Source organism: Balaenoptera musculus, chromosome 15 (genome assembly GCF_009873245.2).
Source record: "Balaenoptera musculus isolate JJ_BM4_2016_0621 chromosome 15, mBalMus1.pri.v3, whole genome shotgun sequence".
NCBI classification, from domain to species: domain Eukaryota; kingdom Metazoa; phylum Chordata; class Mammalia; order Artiodactyla; family Balaenopteridae; genus Balaenoptera; species Balaenoptera musculus.
Genome location: NC_045799.1, coordinates 29,738,082 through 29,756,514, shown reverse-complemented (window position 1 = coordinate 29,756,514; position 18,433 = coordinate 29,738,082). Strand labels below are relative to the sequence as shown.

Below are 18,433 nucleotides of genomic sequence, written 5' to 3'. Positions count from 1 at the left end.
CAACAAAGCCTCAAGGTGCCAAAGGATCAGAATATAGAAGATAAAAAGCATGGCTATTACTGGTAGGAATACAAACTGTAATTGATGAAATGCTGGAGGCTTATTGTGTACTAGTTTGAGAGTTAAAAACTATGGGGCCCAGTCTTTGGAGGAGGGGGCACACTTTCGTGAATTTTACCTCCTGGGAGCACTAGCAGGTTCTCACTGTGAAGACTGGAGGAAAATCCATGGTGCTTCCAGCAGGGGGAGGGGAAAGTACTCATTTTAAAATATGAAAAGTAACCCAGAGTGTCCTGTTCTCTTTAACAAAGGCCTGTTGTGAGATAATAGAAATATATATTGGTCTCTGTCCCCAGTTCCAGGCACAGAGGTCCTAAACTCTTTGTAAAATCCTAAGAGCACTAGGAACATCTGTTCTTCTAATGAGGTGATTCTGATGGGCTCCTGAATGGCTGGATGGGGGCTGGTCACCAGAAAGACCAACCCATGATTAGAAGCTTGGAATTGTCAGCCCTGCCCCACCCCCATCCTTAAGATGGGAGAGAGGGGCTAGAAATGAAGTTAAGAATTGATGATGCCTATGTGAGCAAGTCTCCATAAAATCCCAATAACAGTGGGTTGGGAGAGCTTCTTGATGGGTAAACATATCCACATACTGCGAGGGTGACACACTCCAACTCCCAGACCTTGCCTCATGTATCTCTTCATCTGCTGTTACTCTGTATCTTTTATTATATCCTTTAATAAACTGGTAAATGTAAATAAATATTTCTCTGAGTTCTGTGAGCCACTCTAGCAAATTAATTGAACCCAAGGAGGGGGTCTTTGGAACCTTGGATCTATAGCTGGTTGGTCAGAAGGACCTGGGCTTGTGATTGGTATCTGAAGTGGGGGTAGGTTGCAGTCTTGGGGAAATAAGCCTGTGGGGTCTGAGTAGGTAGCGTCAGAATTGACTTATACTGTGGGACACCCAGCTAGTGTCACATTGTTGTAAGGGAAAACTTCCATACATTTGGTGACAAGAAATATCAGAAGTGAAGTGTTCTGTGTGAGTAGTAAAGGAGACACATAGGGAAGAAACTCACAGTAGGGAAGAATTGGGGTTTTCCCTATGTGGGAAAGAAAAAAACCAGAGTTTTTCCTTTACACCTATGCTCCAGGGAAACTATTTTACCAGAGTGAGCCTAACTGACCAGAGTTTACCAGCTTTATTGACCTGGAGGAATGGAAATACCCCCACTCCAGCCACCTCTAGACTTCTTGTGTCACCAAAGGCTGGGGGGAGAAGGCTGAGAAGCTCTTGTGAAGGTCACAGCCTAGAGGCACAGGCTCACTAAAGACTGAAATCTAGTCATAGGATTATAGCACTTCTCCTGCCCCATACTTCACCACCACATAAACAGGACTCCAGTATAATAACAGGGGATGACAACAGAAAGAACTGCAAGGCTCAGACTCAAAAAAAAAGGAGTTCCTAGGGAAACTCAAAACAACAGGAGAGACAAGAACAAGGACACTAAAGGAAATTGAGTCCTCTGGCAGAGGTTCTGGAATTATCAGACCAAGAATTTAAAATAACTATGATTAATATGCTAACAGAGCTAATGGAAAAGGTGGACAACATACAAAAACAGATGGGTAGTGTAAGCAGAGAGATTGAAACTCTAGAGAAGAATTGAAAGGAAATGATAGAAACCAAAAACACTGTAACAGAAATGAAGAATGCCTTTGATGGGCTCATTAGTAGACTGATCATAGTCAAGTAAAGAATCAGTAGAGTGGAAGATATGTCAATAGAAACTTCCCAAACTGAAAAGCAAATAGAAAAAAGGATAAAAAGATAGAACAAAATATCCAAAGAACTGTGAGACAATTACAAAATGTGTAACATAGAGTAATGGGGATACCAGAAGGAGAAGAAAGAGAGAAAGGAATAGAAGAAATATTTGAAGTAATAATGGCTGAAAATTGTCTAAAATCAATGACAGCCACCAAACCACAGATCCAGGAAGCTCAGAGAACACCAACAAGGACAAATGTCAAAAAATCTCCACCTAGTATATTGTATTAAAATTACAGAGAATCAAAGACAGAGAAAAAATCTTGAAGGAAGACAGAAGGGGGAAGAAAAAAGCTCATTTTACCTCTAGAGAAACAAGGATAAGAATTATATGATTTCTCTTCAGAAACCACACAAGCAAGAAGAGAGTGAAGTGGAATATTTTAAAAGTGCTGAAAGGAAAAAAAAAACACCCCATAGTCTAGAACTTTGTATCCAGCAAAATTATTCTTCAAACATAAAGGAGAAATAAAGACTTTCTGAGACAAACAAAAATTGACTAGACTTGCCTTGAAAGAGATGATAAGTTCTTCAGAGAGAAGGAAAATGATGTAGGTCAGAAACTGGGATATACATAAAGAAAGAGCATTCAAGAAGGAACAAACAAATGGCATATAAAATCTTTTATGTTTCTAACTCTTAATCTAACAGATAAGAGTTTTAAAATAATAATAACAACAATATATTAGATGACTATAGCTAATGGATAAGTGAAATGAATGACAGCAATGTTAAAGGGATGGGAAGGAGGAATTGGGAACACTCTGTTATAAAGTACCTGCACTACCCATGAAGAGGTATAGTGTTACTTGAAAGTGGACTTGGCTTAGTTGTTAATGTATACTGTAAACTCTAGTGCAACCACTAAAAAAAGTGAAAATGTAGTATTTAGTATAATATGCTAAAAAAGGAGAGAAATTGGAATCATATAATATGCTCAATCAAAACCACAAAACACAGAACAAGAGTGGAAGACAAGAATAGGAACAAAAAACAAGGGCAGTGAATAGAAAACAGCAACAAATATGGTAAATATTAATCCAACTATATCAATAATCACTTTAAATGTCAATGGTCTAAATGAAGCAATTAAAGACAGAGATTGTCAAAGTGGATAAAAAAAGACAACTATATGTTGTCTACAAGAAATCTACTTTAGGCACGCTCGGTCGTCTCGCGTCGGCGATTTCTCCATTCAGTCAAGTTCTCTCGAGGCGGCTGTGCAGTCTACGCTCTCTGAAAATGGCTACAACTTCAGAAAGCTCTGGGGGCTTCCCTGGCTTCGCAGTGGTTAAGAATCCGCCTGGCAGTGCAGGGGACACGGGTTTGAGCCCTGGTCCTGGAAGATCCCACATGCCGTGGAGCAACTAAGCCCATGCGCCACAACTACTGAGTCTGTGCTCTACAGCCCACAAGCCACAACTACTGAGCCCGCATGCCACAACTACTGAAGCCTGCGCACCTAGAACCCATGCTCTGCGACAAGAGAAGCCACCGCAATGAGAAGCCCGCCCACCGCAACGAAGAGTAGCCCCCGCTCGACGCAACCAGAGAAAGCCCGCACACAGCAACGAAGACCCAACGCAGCCAAAGATAAATAAATAAAATAAATTTATTTAAATTAAAAAAAAAAAAAAGAAATCTACTTTAAATATAAAGACACATATAGACTAGAAGTAAAGGGATGGAGAAAACAATATCATGCTAACACTAACCAAAAGAAAGCTAGGGTAACTGTACTAATTTCAGACAAACAGATTTCAAAGCAAGGAAAATTACCTGGGATAAAGTAGGGCATTACATAATGATAAAGAGGTCATTTCTCCAAGAAGACAAAATAATCTTTCATATGTATGCACCTAACAACAGAGCACTAAAATATGTGAGGCAAAAATCTGATAAAACTGCAAGGAGAAATGGACAAATCCACTACTATAGTTGGAGACTTCAACACACCTCTATCAGTAATTGAAAGATACAGTAGGCAGAAAATCAGTAAGGACATAATTGAACTGAACAGCACCATCAATCAACTGGATCTAATTGACATTTATAAAACATTTCATCCAAAAACAGCAGAACATACATTCTTCTTGAGCTCATGTGGAACATTCACCAAGATAGACAACATTCTGGCCCATAAACATATGTTAACAAATTTAAAAGAATAGAAATTATTCAAAGTATGAGGTAAGATCACAATGGAATTAAACTAGAAATCTGTAACAGAAAAATAACTGGAAAATACCAAAATATTTGAAGATGGAACAACACATTTTTAAGTAACACATGGGACAAAGAAGTCTCAAGAGAAATTTTAAAATACTTTGAATTAAATTTAAATGAAAATAAAACTTATCAAAATTTGTGGATGCAGCAAAAGGAGTGCTTAGAGAGAAATTGTAGTACTGAATACATACATTAGAAGACACTTAAAAATCTATAATCTAAGCTTCCACCTTGTGAAACTAGAATAGAAGAGCAAATTAAATCCAAAGTAAGCAGAAGAAAAGAAATAATGAAAATTAGAACAAGATGTCAATGAAATTTAAAACAGGAAAGCAATGGAGAAAATATGAAACCAAAAGCTTTTTTTTTTTTTAAAGAGCAGTAATATTGATAAAACTCTAGTCTGGCAAACCAAAGAAAAAAAGTGAGAAAACACAAATTTCTAATATCAGAAATGAAAGAGTAGTCATCACTATTATCCATGGACTTTAAAAGGGTAGTAAAGGAATATTATGAAAAACTTGATGCTTATAAATCTGACAGCTTGGATGAAATAGACAAATTCCTAGAAAGACACAATTTACCAAAACTCAGACAAGAAAAAAATAGGTAATTTGAATAGGCCTATATCTATTTAAGAAATTGAATCAACAATTAATCTTAAACAAACAAAAAAAACCCAAGCCAAAAACCAACCAAACAAACCCAAAACCAGGCCCAGATGGTTTCACTAGTGAATTCCACCAAATGTTTAAACAAGAAATATAATTTCTTTACAATCTCTTCCATAAAATTTCTGTTAGGGAATACTTCCCAACTCACTTTATGAAGCTCGCATTACCCTAATACCAAAACTAGACAAAAACATTACACAGAAGGAAAATTACAGATCAATATCCCTCATGAACATAGATATGAACATCCTCAATAAAACATTAGCAAATTAAGAGTTCCTTGGTGGCCTAGTCGTTAGGATTCCAGGCTTTCACTGCCATGGCCAGGGTTCAATCCATGGTCAGGGAACTGAGATCTCACAAGCTGCATGGCATGGCAAAAGAAAAAACAAAACAAAACAAAAATATATATATGAAGAATAACATACCACAACCAACTGGGATTTATTCCAGGTATGCAAGACTGATTCAATATTAGAAAATCAATTAATATAATCCATCATATCAACATGATAATGACAAAATATAATATGATCATATCAATAGATTCAGATAAAGCATTTGAAAAAATACAACACCCATTCATAATAAAACCTCTCAGCAAACTAAAAGTAGATGGGAACTTCCTCAACCTGATAAAGAATTTTTACAAAAAACCTACAGCTAATATCACAGTTAATGGTGAGAAACTATATGCTTTCCCCCTCAGATTGGGAACAACATGTGGATGTTCCCTCTTACCTATTCAACATTTTACTGGAAGTCCCAGCTAATGCAATAAAACAAGAAAAAGAAATAAAAGGTATACTGATTGGAAAGGAAGAAATAAAACTGTCTTTGTTTACAGATTATATTATTATCTATGTAGAAAATCTCAACGAATCCACAAAAAACCTTCCTAGAACTAAAAAGTGATTATAGCAAGGCTGCAGAATGCAAAGCTAATGTGCCGCGGTGGGTGGCGGTGGGGGGCGAGTCAAGATGGCTGTGTGGGAAGACGTGGAGTTTGCATCTCCCCACAACTAGGGTGCCTTCCGGATGCTGGTGGGGGACCTTGATGCCCAGGAAGATGGGAGGAACCCCCAAGCAACCGGCTCATTTGCTCTGAGGGAAGCCGGCCACCATGTTGTGAGAAAGCTCAAGCAGCCCTAGGGGGACGTCGATGTGGGGAGGAACTGAGGCCTCCTGCCATTGATGCCTCAGCATCATCTTGCCAACAGCCATGTGACTGGAGCAGATCCTCCAGCCCTAGCCAAGCCTTCAGATGAGACTGCAGCCCCAGTCACCATCTCACCCACTCCCTCTTGAGAGGTCAGGAGTCAGAACCATATCGCTAACCATCCTCAGATTTCTGACCCACAGAAACTGTATGCAATGATAAATATTTATTGCTGCTTTAAAAAAAAAATTTAACATGCCAAAGTCCTATATACCAGCAATGAGAAAATTGGAATTGAAATTAAAAACAAAACATCATTTACATTAGTACCAAAAAATGAAATACTTAGGTATAAATCTAACAAACTATGTAAGGTCTATATGAGGAAAACTACAAAACTCTGATGAAAGAAATCAAATATCTGAATAAATGGAGAGCTATTTTATGTTCATGGATAAGAAACCTCAATATTACTGAGATGTCAACTCTTCCCAGTTTCATCAGTAGATTCAACACAGTCCCAATCAAAATTTCAATGAGTCATTTTGTGAATTTTGATAAATTTATTCTAAAGTTTATATGGAATAGCAAAAGATCCAGAAGAGCCAACATAAGAGAAGAACAAGGTTGAAGGACTGACACTACCCAACTTCAAGACTTACTATAAAGCTACAGTAACAAGGCAGTGTGATATCAGTGAAAGAATAGACAAATAGATCAATGGACCAGAATAGAGAGCCCAGGAGTAGACTCACACAAATATAGCCAACTGATCTTTGACAAAGGAGGAAAGGCAATTCACCAAATGGTACTGGAACAACTGAACATCACATCATATGTCAAGAAAAAAAAAAAATCTAGACACAGACCTTATACCTTTCAAAAAAATAAACTCAAAATGAATCATAGATCTAAATGTAAAATGCAAAACTATAAAACTCCTAGTAGATAACATAAGAGAAAATCTAAGTGATCTTGGGTTTTGAAAAAACTTTTTAGATAAAACACCTAAAGCATGATCTGTGAAAGAAAAATTTGATAAGTTGGACTTTATTAAAATTTAAAAGCTCTGCTCTGCAAAAGACACTGTTAAGAAGAAAATGAAAATACAAGCCATATGCTGGAAGAAAATATTTGTAAAACACATATTCAACAAAGAACTTGTACACAAACATACAAAGAACTATTAAAACTCAACAGTAAGAAAAACTCAATAAAAAAAGTGGACAAAATATCTGAACAGATACTTAACCAAAGAAAATATACAAATGGGAGATAAGCATATGAAAAGATGTTATCACATGTCATCAGGGAACTGCGAATTAAAACAAGAAGATACTACTACACAGCTACCAGAATGACTAAAATTCAGTAGACTAACAGCACCAATTGCTGGTGAGGATGTAGAACGGACACAACTATCATTTATTGCTAATAGGAATACAAAATTGTACAGCCACTTTGAAAGACAGTTTGGCAGTTTCTTAAAATGCTCAACATAGGTTTACCCTATGATGCAGCAATTGCACTCCTAAGTGTTTACCCAAATGAATTGAAAACTTAGGTCCACACAAAAAAAACCTAAAAATATTTATATCAGCTTTATTTATATTTGCCAAAAATTGGAAGCAACCAAGATGTCCTTCAATGGGTGACTGCATAAACAAGCTGTGATACATACAGACAGTGGAATATTACTCAGTGTTAAAATGAAATGAGCTATCAAGCCATGAAAAAACATGGCAGAACCGAGACCTCCCTGGCGGTCCAGTGGTTAAGACTCCACGCTTCCACTCCAGGGGGCGTGGGTTTGATCCCTGGTGGGGGATCTGTCCTGCATGCCATGCAGCGCGGCCAAAAAAAAAAAAAACAAGGAGGAAACTTCAATTCATATTCCTAACTGAAAGAAGACAGTTTGAAAAGGCTACATACTATATGATTGCAACCATATGACCTTCTGGAAAAGGCAAAACTATGGCGACGATAAAAGATCAGTAGTTGCCAGGAGGGCAGGGGAAAGGAGAGGGACACTTTTAAGGCACATTATTCTGTATGATACTGTAATGGTGGATTTGTTAAAACCCATAGATTTTTTTATACTTCAATTTTAAAAAAAGGAAAAAAACCCATAGAATGTACAACACAAGGAGTGAACCCTAATGTAAACTGTAGACTTCAGTTAATAATAATGCATCAATATTGGTTCATCAATTGTAACAAATATAACACACTAATGCAAGATGTTAATAACAGGGAAAGCTGGGGTGAGAGGAGGAAAGAAGATTATATATGGGAACTCTGTATATTCTGTGCAATTTTCCTGTAAATCTAAAATTATTCTAAAAGATAAAATCTATTAAAAAATGAAATCATTGATCAATGAGATGCTCCAAGGGACATCTCAAGGAGAAGTTTCTCTAAAGATTAAAGGAGCTCATTTGATTGGTTTATAAGATATCAATGTGTTTATATAAATTAAATATTCCAAAAAATCAGAAATTTGGTAAAAATTTGGCAAATGAACTAGTTTATTATGTCTGGTTTAATAAAAAGAAACATGCCTTCTCTGATTTTTCAGCATTAAATACAACACAAGATTATACTTTTATTCTACTTAGGTATCCTAAACTTCTATAGGTTCATTGATTAAATATGCTAGTGATACTTCTACTTAATGTTTAAGATTATGAAATACATACATTTGTGCTTAATTAAATTGATTCATCATTCTGAATATTTGATTTCCATAATATTTATGTTTTATAGTATTCCAGCTGCAAGATTAATTTCCAAGATTTATAGGTATCTTGAAACTTTGGACTGATACTAAATTGAGTTAATGGTATTCATTGGATGCCTAGATCGTTTCTAAGTAAGATGAAATTCTGAAACATTGATTACTAAGCAAGATTTTGTTTGTATCCTTTTGCTTCTTTTTAAAAAATATGCTACCTAGAAGTAATATCCTTGCGTCTGTAAATGAACATGTACATTTCTGTCCCTTTGAAAAATTATGTGTGGGTTGTGTTTGTTTGCAGAAAGTTGTGTTATGTGTACTCATGTGTTCTGCTAGTCTAAAATGCTGATGTGTGACAGCTGACAATTATCCATCTTCCCAGCTTATTCTGTGAGATAGAAGTTCCTTTAGTTAAGGGTTATAATTCAGTGAGACTCTACTATGATTAGTCTTGACAGAAAGGTACAACTTTGTATGCAAAGTAAAAAATGTGTTTTTGTTAAGGGAAAAGGAATAGGTTTGTCCTAAAATGAAATGACAGGCTGTTGCAGAGTGAATGGAGCATGGTGAAGGACAAAACCTGAATGGATATAGAAAATAGCAGAAGGTTCATGGAAAGGGAATTTTACTGGCCTTGGATTATAGATGAATAAATAATGAGTCTGAGAAGCTATGAAACCTGTTAAAATCCTAACAAAATCTGCTCAGTTTCGATGGGCTTGTTTCTGTTTATTTTTATAGTTTACTGTTAGTTGCCTTCATTTACGATATAAAGCACCCCCATCCTTTATCTGCTTATATAGCAAAGATTCTGAGTCTTCCCACAATAATTTTTTGTGTTTTGTGTTGGCTTTATTATGGCTTTGATTATTTAGGAAAACAAAGCTTCCTCACTTATGAAGTTCTTGGTAGGTGATCATGTTACCCTCTAAGTATGTTTTTTAAAGTTTTTTTGTCACTTTCAAATGAGTAGCCAAATATTGTTTCTGAGGCATCCATGATCCTATCTTGTGTTCAAATCTGAACGCTTTTTTTTTTTTTTGGCCGTGCTGCATGGCTTGCAGGATCTCAGTTCCCCAACCAGGGATTGAACCCAGGCCACTGCAGTGAAAGCGCCAAGTCCTAACCACTGGATCGCCAGGGAATTCCCATCAAATCTGAAAAATTTTGATTTCATTTTTGTTTCTAAGATTGACTCGTAAGTGTAAAATGAAGTAAAATAACTTTCAGAATATCTTTTGTATCTAAAACTTTCTTTGTGATTTCCTAGAGAGCCCTGGGAAGTCACAAAGATTTGTTTTTCCACCTCTTAAAAAAGAGGGTGCCAGAAGCAATTAGGGTTATTTGATATGTTACTGTTGGAGTTTCATGGGAAGTGGTGTCAAATCAGAAGAGATGCTTAGCCTTTTCTAGGTTAAACTGCTATAGGTCAAATGTTAAATATTTCAGCAATTGTATGCTCTATGGGCTGCTCCTAGAGATTTTTCAATGCCTTTGTTGCCAGGATTGGTTTCTATTTATCATAGTCCTGATGATGATTTTCTCATGTTAGGCAGCACTATAATTATCAGTCATAATTCAGTTATCATTTAAAATGTTTATTTGATAACAATCTTTTAAAATTTGAATCTAGCATTTTTAAGGCCAGTGCTGTTCAACTGGAGATGAACATCAAACTTACCTATGGAGTTTTATTAACATACGCATACTGAGGACCTACTCCAGATCTACCGAATCTCTTTACTTGATATAGTCTTGATATATTTTTCTTACATGCTTGGTATGTTTTGGTATATTATGTATATGTCTTTTTTAAATTCTTTTATCCCTCAAGATATCTTTATCTGTTTAACCATCTTTATAAATCTGATATAATGTTCATTGTCTATAAAGACATGCTTAATTATTATAGACATTCTGTTCAAAACTTTTAGATCGCCTTAATTGTGTTTGTTTTGTGTGCTACAGAAACAACTAAATTTCCTTGTCAATTTCATTACCGTTATGAAATATTTCACTTTTGACAGTTATCAGTAATAAGTTAACCACAGCCAATTTAAGTCCCTGTTACCTACAGATACTATTTGTTTTACCCCAAAGCTTCCTTGAAACCTCAGCTGTAGGCCAGAGTTTTTGTCTTCAGCAAAGTACTGTCTCAGAACCCTGACTGGAAGGACTCTGTCAGGTACTGTTAACAACTAGCACAGCAGTGAAATGCTTAAGCAGGTTGATTCTTGAATTCATGTCCTTCAACTAAAGAGACATAAACCATCCTCAAATAACTGGAAGGTTGTCCCTACTGGTGACCTCAGGCTGAGGGTTCTTAGGAGCCACCCTGAAGCAGACAGCCTTTGGATGTATACAGCTGAGCCCAAGATCCACAGAACAAGACCACAGATTGTTACTTTACGATCTGTATTCCTCTGTTTTCTATTCTTTTACCTATCTTCTATCCTCTCACTCACTTAAGGCTACTTTTAACTGTGTTACTTATAATCCTTGTTTCTAATATTGCTGTTCGCATCCTTAATCACTCCTTGGTATGACTCTAATACCCAGCTACAATTCACCCATGAACTGGCAAAAAGGAGCCTTGGGAGCCAACCAGCTTCCCTCGGTCCCAGTTCCTTGTAAGAAATCAGTTGGCCAAAACCAGGTCACACTGGTGGCCCTCAATGACTGGTATTGAATCTGGCACAGAAGCCTGCTAGCTACTACCCACAAATTGGACAGGAACTTATTACGTTGGTATACTAATACCGACTCTCAAGATTGCCTCTGACATTACCCAGGCTCCATTTTGGCCCATTGGTTTGTCCTCTAGGAAAAAGAGATCAGCAGATAGTTTCATTGAAAAAGGAGAAAAACTGGACCTGATTCCAGAACTGAAACCCTAACTACTCTAGGGGAATTCTGGATTTCTTTCTTCTCTCCTCAGGACTCTTCATTTCATACTTTACAAGAGGCCCAGATAGTAGGGTGAACCTTATGATTGAGAGAAAAAAGCAGTCGGACTCAGGCAATGCCACTAAGGCCGTAGAATATATTTCCTTAGAGGTTCAGAACAGAGCTGCTTTAGATATAATATTGACCTCTCAAGGGTAATATGAGTTGTTTCAGGGGAAGAATGTTGTACTCACATTCCTGCAGACCTCTCAGAGATCTTTAACATTACTAAAAAGATCCAGGTAGTAAATGAAGATATCATAAAACTGGGTAATATGTCTAATGACCCCATATGTAGTTCTGTGGACACCTCAGATTGGGCATGAGATCTGTTTTCTTGTTCAGTCTGGGCACTCCTGGCTCCTGGCTGAAAAGTGGGCTATGTAAACTCTGGTCATAATCCTCTTAGTATTTGTCTGCATTCCCTTGTTCAGATGTGTGATCTCCAGAGTTTTAAATTCTATTACACAGCTGCTGTGCGTCAAATGATCCAGCAAAGGGTCATCCATCAAAAAGAACTGGAAAACCTGATACACAGGTTGATACACAGGTTGAAAGGACCACCAGCAGAAACAACTTTTCAGCAGACAATTGACATGCGATTATGACACCTCAAACAGCAGTGAAGATCTGAATTGATACTCTCAGATATTGATGGTCAGTCCTTCAGCTCAGGATGAAGAATGACCACAAAGACAAACTGAGAACTGAAGCCATTTCCCCACATTCAGCCTGGACATGGAGAAGCCCAATTACACCTTAGTGTCTATATGAAGATGATGTTGTGCTATGCCTCTGTCTTCATTAGCATGACTTTATTTTTCCAGGAATCTCCTGACCAGCAAATGATTGCTCATTACAGAATTTTCCCAAAGACCCATCAGCTCTGCAATGGAAAGCATAACAGACTCTAATTTGCTCCCTAAGAATTTTTTCAATGCTTTGCTTCAAAATCCTGGTCTTGCTGTTTATTGTGGATTGTTATATTGTGATTCTTACCCAATCCTAATCAAGCCATCACTTTGAAAGTCCTATCCTAAATCAAACTTTCATTTCTTAATAAATTCTGACTTACCTTCCCCTCTCTGAGATATTGTCAAGACTTAGCTTGCTGTAAGCAATAAATCGGCTTTGTCTTATCAACAGGCTGTGTTGGTGATACTTAGGGAGCCAGCTCTTGCAATAACTTAGATAAACGTATTTTTTTTTAAAAGAAGGAATGAAAGGTGGACTAAAGAAAAAAAGATCTTGGAACTACAGAGGGAGAGTGATGAATTATGGTTGGGATGGTTGGAAATGCTTCACAAAGAACTGATGTTTCCTCTGAGTCTTAAAGGATGAACATGAGTTTGGCAAGAGAAGAAAAGGGTGGAGATAGAGAGGGGTAGTGGTGGTAGTGAGGTGGGGGGATTCTGGGCATAGGAAATGGGGGCTTGAAGGGCTCCAGTGGAAATGCCAAGAGGTCTGGGGCATGGGTGACCAGGGCAGAGTCGACTCTCGGGTGTGGTTGGTGCTGGGGCAGGGAGCATGGAGAGAGGAAGTTGCCCAGAGAGCAGTGCATACCCTTGGGGAGCAGGGGGAAATCTGGAGGGAGAGAGTGTAATACTGGAGCATCGACCGGATGTGATCTGCATCAAAGGATGATGCTAGCAGCATTGAAGAGGCTGTTGAGGGTGGGGACAGTGGTTCCCAGTCACTGTGGGGCAGACTCTATGAGCATGTTTGTTGTGGTTGCTTCACTTGTTGTGAAGGCAAGAAGAGGCATCAAGCAAGGGTCTGACTCCACCATTAACAATCTCCATGTCTTTGGGACTTGGTTTCCAATCGCTGCGATGACTGCAGGGTCTGATGAGACACCTGGTGTAAGTACACTGAAAAGTACTGAGTGCTAGTTACAGACTCAAAGACAGGTGATTGCATGTGTGGCAGGGTAGGTTTTCTTCACCCACTCCTACCCTAACGTCTTCTCCTTCTCACCTCCTATGGGAAGAGGGTTTTGGTAAGACAATGTAACAACAAATTATTTAAGTGTGATAATAACTCATCCAAGTTAGGAAGCTGTTCAGTATTAGCCATGAAACATGGGTTTGTCCTACAGATGCTCTTTCCCATGGTCTGAAAGGCTTTGGCCAGAAACAAATCTCCTTCCTCCAAAGACATGGGAGCAAGTGTGAAAAAGTGTGTGCCATCACAGCTGTGATCCCAGGGAAGAGCTCTAGAACTGAGCTAGGCTCTCAGAGAGAGCAGAGGAACAGAGAGGGTGGGCAAGGGATTAAGGAGAAGGGTCTCATGGTCATCAAAGACCAGTTCCATATTGCTTGACAAGACTGAGTAAGAAAGGCAATATACGTTTGTAACCTCTTTTGAACTGTGTATCCTCAGTCAGCTAAGAAACAGTTTTCTCTTTGGTAATGAACTGTACCAGGCATTCTTCCAAGCACTGTAGATGTAACTTTGTGGTTCGCATATTTTTTCCAAGCTGTAATTCCTGTTGTAATCTCATTTCCCAACTGAATGGAATTCATGTGGAATGTGGAAAGCAAGCCAGAATTTCCCTTTCAATCTTCCCCAACCTCTTTTACACAGAAAGCAAGCTGCTTTTTTAGTTTTTCTTTCATAGTCAGTTTTCAACAGACTCCACGTAATGCATAATTTAGGAGCTAGGAAGGCAGCTGTCACATTAGGAAGACTTCCAAGCCCCGAATGCATTCGTTTACACAACAGGCTTCCTCATGTTTATGCACCTGACTCACGTCAGAAAATTCAGAGCGAAAAATAGGCTGAAAGGAAAATAGAGAAGCTGGAAGACCCAGTGGGTCTGGCTCACCCTCCAACTCTTAACAGTTAAGTATGTTCACCAAATGATACAAGAGTAGGGAGAATTCTGATCCTCCTTTTCAACTAATGGAATAAAAAATTGTAATTATTTTGAGAAACAAACTTTGTATTCTCAGACATTTTTTTCCTTCTTGTAGAACATAAGCTGAAGGTATAGGATTTAGGCCCCTCAGAGGTGACTCCACAGGAGATTTAAAATGGAAATCTTTATGTAATTGTGCTCCAGTTCATTTAGCGGATTCCCATTATTGAACTTCACTGCATCCCTTGACCATTTGGGTCCCTGAAGTTAAAATTTTGACTCACTTCCTCTTTTCTATGCAGAAGGGAAGATGGCAAGGGGCGGGGGGAGGAGGGGTGTATACGTGGCATATTTCAGTAGAAAAAGGTTTGTGTTTTAGGCAAAATGACTTTCCATTTCAGTCCTGCTCAAGGACCATTCGCCCACAGGTGACCCCCACAAGGCCCACCCCTTCAGGGGTGGCGGAGGGGGAGTCAGGATGGGTGCAGATAGGACAGCACCTGGAAGACAGCAGGGAAATGGAATGTGGAGGAACAGACCCGAGCATCCTACACACAGTGTCACCAAGGGAGCTGACCCTCCTCGAGGACAAGTCCTCGTCCAGCCCCACTGAGCACCGTGCACTTTCTCACACTCACTCCCAAGACTCTGGAGAGATGTGAGGACTGGATGCGGAGGCAGGTGGGGTGGGGAGGAGGGACAATGGCCATGGGGCAGCTCTGGGATAGGAAGGAGTGTTGAGATGCCAGTGGTGCCTCCATGGCTCCTTCCGCCTGCCCAAGAGCCCTGGCTCCTCTGCACATCTTGCTCTTGGGTGCCCCCCCACACCCCGCCTCATGGGGCTGCTTCCCCAAGGGCTCAGAACCCTGGCAGTGGGGGAGCAGTAGGTGCAAGAGGAAGGGCCGGGCAGAGGGGGCAGATGGGGTGGATCCTGGGGCCAGCTCCTCCACGTACCGTGTGCCAGCATGGGGTCAGGACAAGTCCTTCTCAGAATGAGGTAAGAGGATCTCTCCCAGCACCCCCACGCCCACCAAGAAGTCCATCACCTCCTGAGATTCTGCTTCCTCACCTATAAGCAGGGCCCTGCCTGGGATGCGAGGAGGAGAGAAGGGCACCGTGACCACATGTCTCCTGACCTGAAGTGCAGGATGCCCGACCGTTCATGTGGCTCCTGCCCTCCTGGCAGTGGATGGTCTTCCCCCGTTACTTCCGCTGGCTCTTCAGCTCCTTGTGCAGCAGGTCGCCCCCTCCAGGTAAAGCCTTCACTGGCTCACAGGGGAGCTGTGTCTGCATTCCCGATGGGAAGGTGACCCACCACTGCTGGTATTTTGTGGAGGGTAAGGGAGTGCCCTCTGGAGTCAGGTGGCCTGGGTGTGAGCTCTGGCTCCACCTCCTACCAGCTGCCTGGAACGACGGCCCGACCTCCCAGGCTGGCGAATGTTCACTGCTCCCTGAGGCTCAGCTCAGTGTCACTAACTCTGGGCCTCTCCCTTGACTCCTGTGGCTGAGGGCAGGCCCTCTCTGAGCAGCACTCAGCCTCCTCCCCAGTTAAACTACCTGCATTGGGAGGGCTCCTTAAGGTGAAAGGGAGGGAGGGAGGGAAGCAGGAGAATGGAAGAGAAGGCTGGGTGGGTGGCTGGGCCTTGGGGCTCCCCAGGACACCTCACCCCATCTCACCTGTGCCGGGAGGGCTGCTCCTCGCCCGCCCCCGCGCGCCACCTCCTCCTGTAAGAGATGCAACAGGGATGATCCACTGCCCTCTGGAAAGTCCCCTTCCCTGCACTGCCCCATCTCACTGTGGGGACCCTCAGAGGGTTTACAGCACCTCAGAGGGAACCAGGCTCCAGCTATTTAACTCAACAAGCTCCAGAGTTCCCAGTCCTGACATTTCTTTGACACCCTGGAAAGTCATGAGGTCAGAACATCTCCACAACCCCGGACAGACAGATAGAGAAATCTGCGGAAGGGACTGCTAAGGAAAGGTGACTCTAACCAAGACAGGGGCGGCGAAAGAGCCCCGCGGGCTCTGATGTCTTCTGCCGCCCAGTGCTAACGCAGGCACAGGGCAGGTCGTTTCTAATCCCTCCGACAGCCCTGCAGCGGGGCCATGGCTGCCTTCATTTCACAGATGAGGCAGGGAGAGCTTGGAAAACCAGACTGAGGCTGCTCAGCCAGCAAGTGGCAGGCCCTGCACTCAAACCTGGGTCCCTGCGCCTCAAAGGCCAGCGCCTTTGGTAATGAACTGTGCCAGGCATTCTGTTTCCCCATCCCCTGCTGCCCAGGAAACCTGGGAGTGGGCAGAGATGAGGATAAACTCACCTTCCTCCCCAAGGCCCTTTAGCTGGCAGCTCATGGTCAGCAGGGCTCGCTTGGTCCCCAGGCTGGCTCACAAGGCTCGCTCATCCACGCACACCTTCGGCCCAGGGTGTTTTGAGGCCCTCATGGTGGCCGGCCTCCTTTCCTGGCAGCCAGTGCTCCTTGGCTTGTTTGAGATTGAATGTGGAGGCCGGTGAAGTTTGGGAGAGAGGCAGGGCAGGAGGCGGTGAGTTCCCAGCCCTTCAATCCAGCTGCACACTCCTCTGCTCAGGTTTCCCGGCAAAGAGGCGGTGTGGCCTCATGTTTCAGGCATCACTTACACACGAGGGGCCCTGGAGGGGCCAGAAGCTGCTGGCTCATCTCCCGGCAATGATGCCACTTGCACTCCTGCCAGGGGAGGTGTGAGGATCATCCCAGGGTTCTTTCCTTCTGTCTTGAGTCACTGGTTGGGACAGGCACCAGGGAAATCCTAGGATGTTTGTGAAAGTTATCATCAGGGCTTCTATTTAAAATGCAGATTCCCGGGCTACCACTGGGCATTCACATGAGCCCTGGTCTGAATCCTGATGCAGGAGTCCTGAGCCCACTTTGATGAACTGTTCCTGCTCCCACTATACCTGCTCACTCACCAGCTTTTCCCACTGCTGCCTGGTTTCAAAAAAGGCAGATTTGGCTGCACTGAAAACCATGACCAGACTTTCAGAGGAACCCTCTGAAAGGTAATCACAGCCCTCAGCGTCCCCTGTTCTTAACCTGGGTTCCCTGGCACTCTGAGCGTCATGGATGGAATTTTGTGGGTCTGTGAACAGGAATGGGGGAAAACATTACGTCTTCATTTTTTCTAGCCTTTAACTGTAATTTAGCATTTCCCTCAAAAAATGTGTGATTTTGTCCCCAGTAGGAGTCACGGACATTTTCTTTTCTTTTTTTAATTGAAATATAGTTGATGTACAATATTATATGTTACAGGTGCACAATACACTGATTCACAATTTTAAAGGTTATGCTCCACTTACAGTTATTGTAAAATATTGGCTGTATTCCCTGTGTTGTACAATATTTCCTTGTAGCTCATTTTATATACAATAGTTTGTACTGCTTAATCCCTTACCCTTATATTGCCCCTCGCCGCTTCCCTCTCCACACTGGTAACCACTAATTTGTTCTCTATATCTGTGAGTCTGTTTCTTTTTCTGTTATATTCACATTTGTTGTGTTTTTTAGATTCCACATATAAGTGATATCATATATCTGACTTATATATATTTCTGTTCGACTTATTTCACTTAGCATCCCTCCAAGTCCATCCATGTTGCTGCAAATGGCAAAATTTCATTTGTTTTATGGTTGAGTAGTATTCCGTTGTATATATATATACCACATCTTCTTTGTCCATTCATCTGTTGTTGGACACTTAGGTTACTTTCATATCTTGGCAGTTGTAAATAATGCTGTGATGGACATTGGGGTACATGTATCTTTTTGAATTAGTGTTTTTGTTTCTTTAAGATAAATACCCAGGAGTGGCATTGCTGGGTCATATGGTAGTTTTATTTTTAGTTTTTTGAGAAACCTCCATACTGTTTTCCACAGTGGCTGCACCAATTTACATTCTCACCAACAGTGTATGAGGGTTCCCTTTTTCCCACATCCTTGCCAACATTTGTTGTTT

General features: G+C 40.9%; 1 protein-coding gene across 1 annotated transcript in view; it reads right to left on the bottom strand.

Moving 5' to 3' along the window:
* TMC2 (transmembrane channel like 2) overlaps window positions 1-15,635 on the bottom strand; it is an 87,677-nt gene extending 72,042 nt beyond the window's left edge. Inside the window, 1 exon segment of the mRNA XM_036826531.1 lies at window positions 15,582-15,635. Coding sequence (XP_036682426.1) covers window positions 15,582-15,609 — 28 coding nt within the window. The 5' untranslated portion in view covers window positions 15,610-15,635.
* Window positions 15,636-18,433: the final 2,798 nt, after the last annotated feature.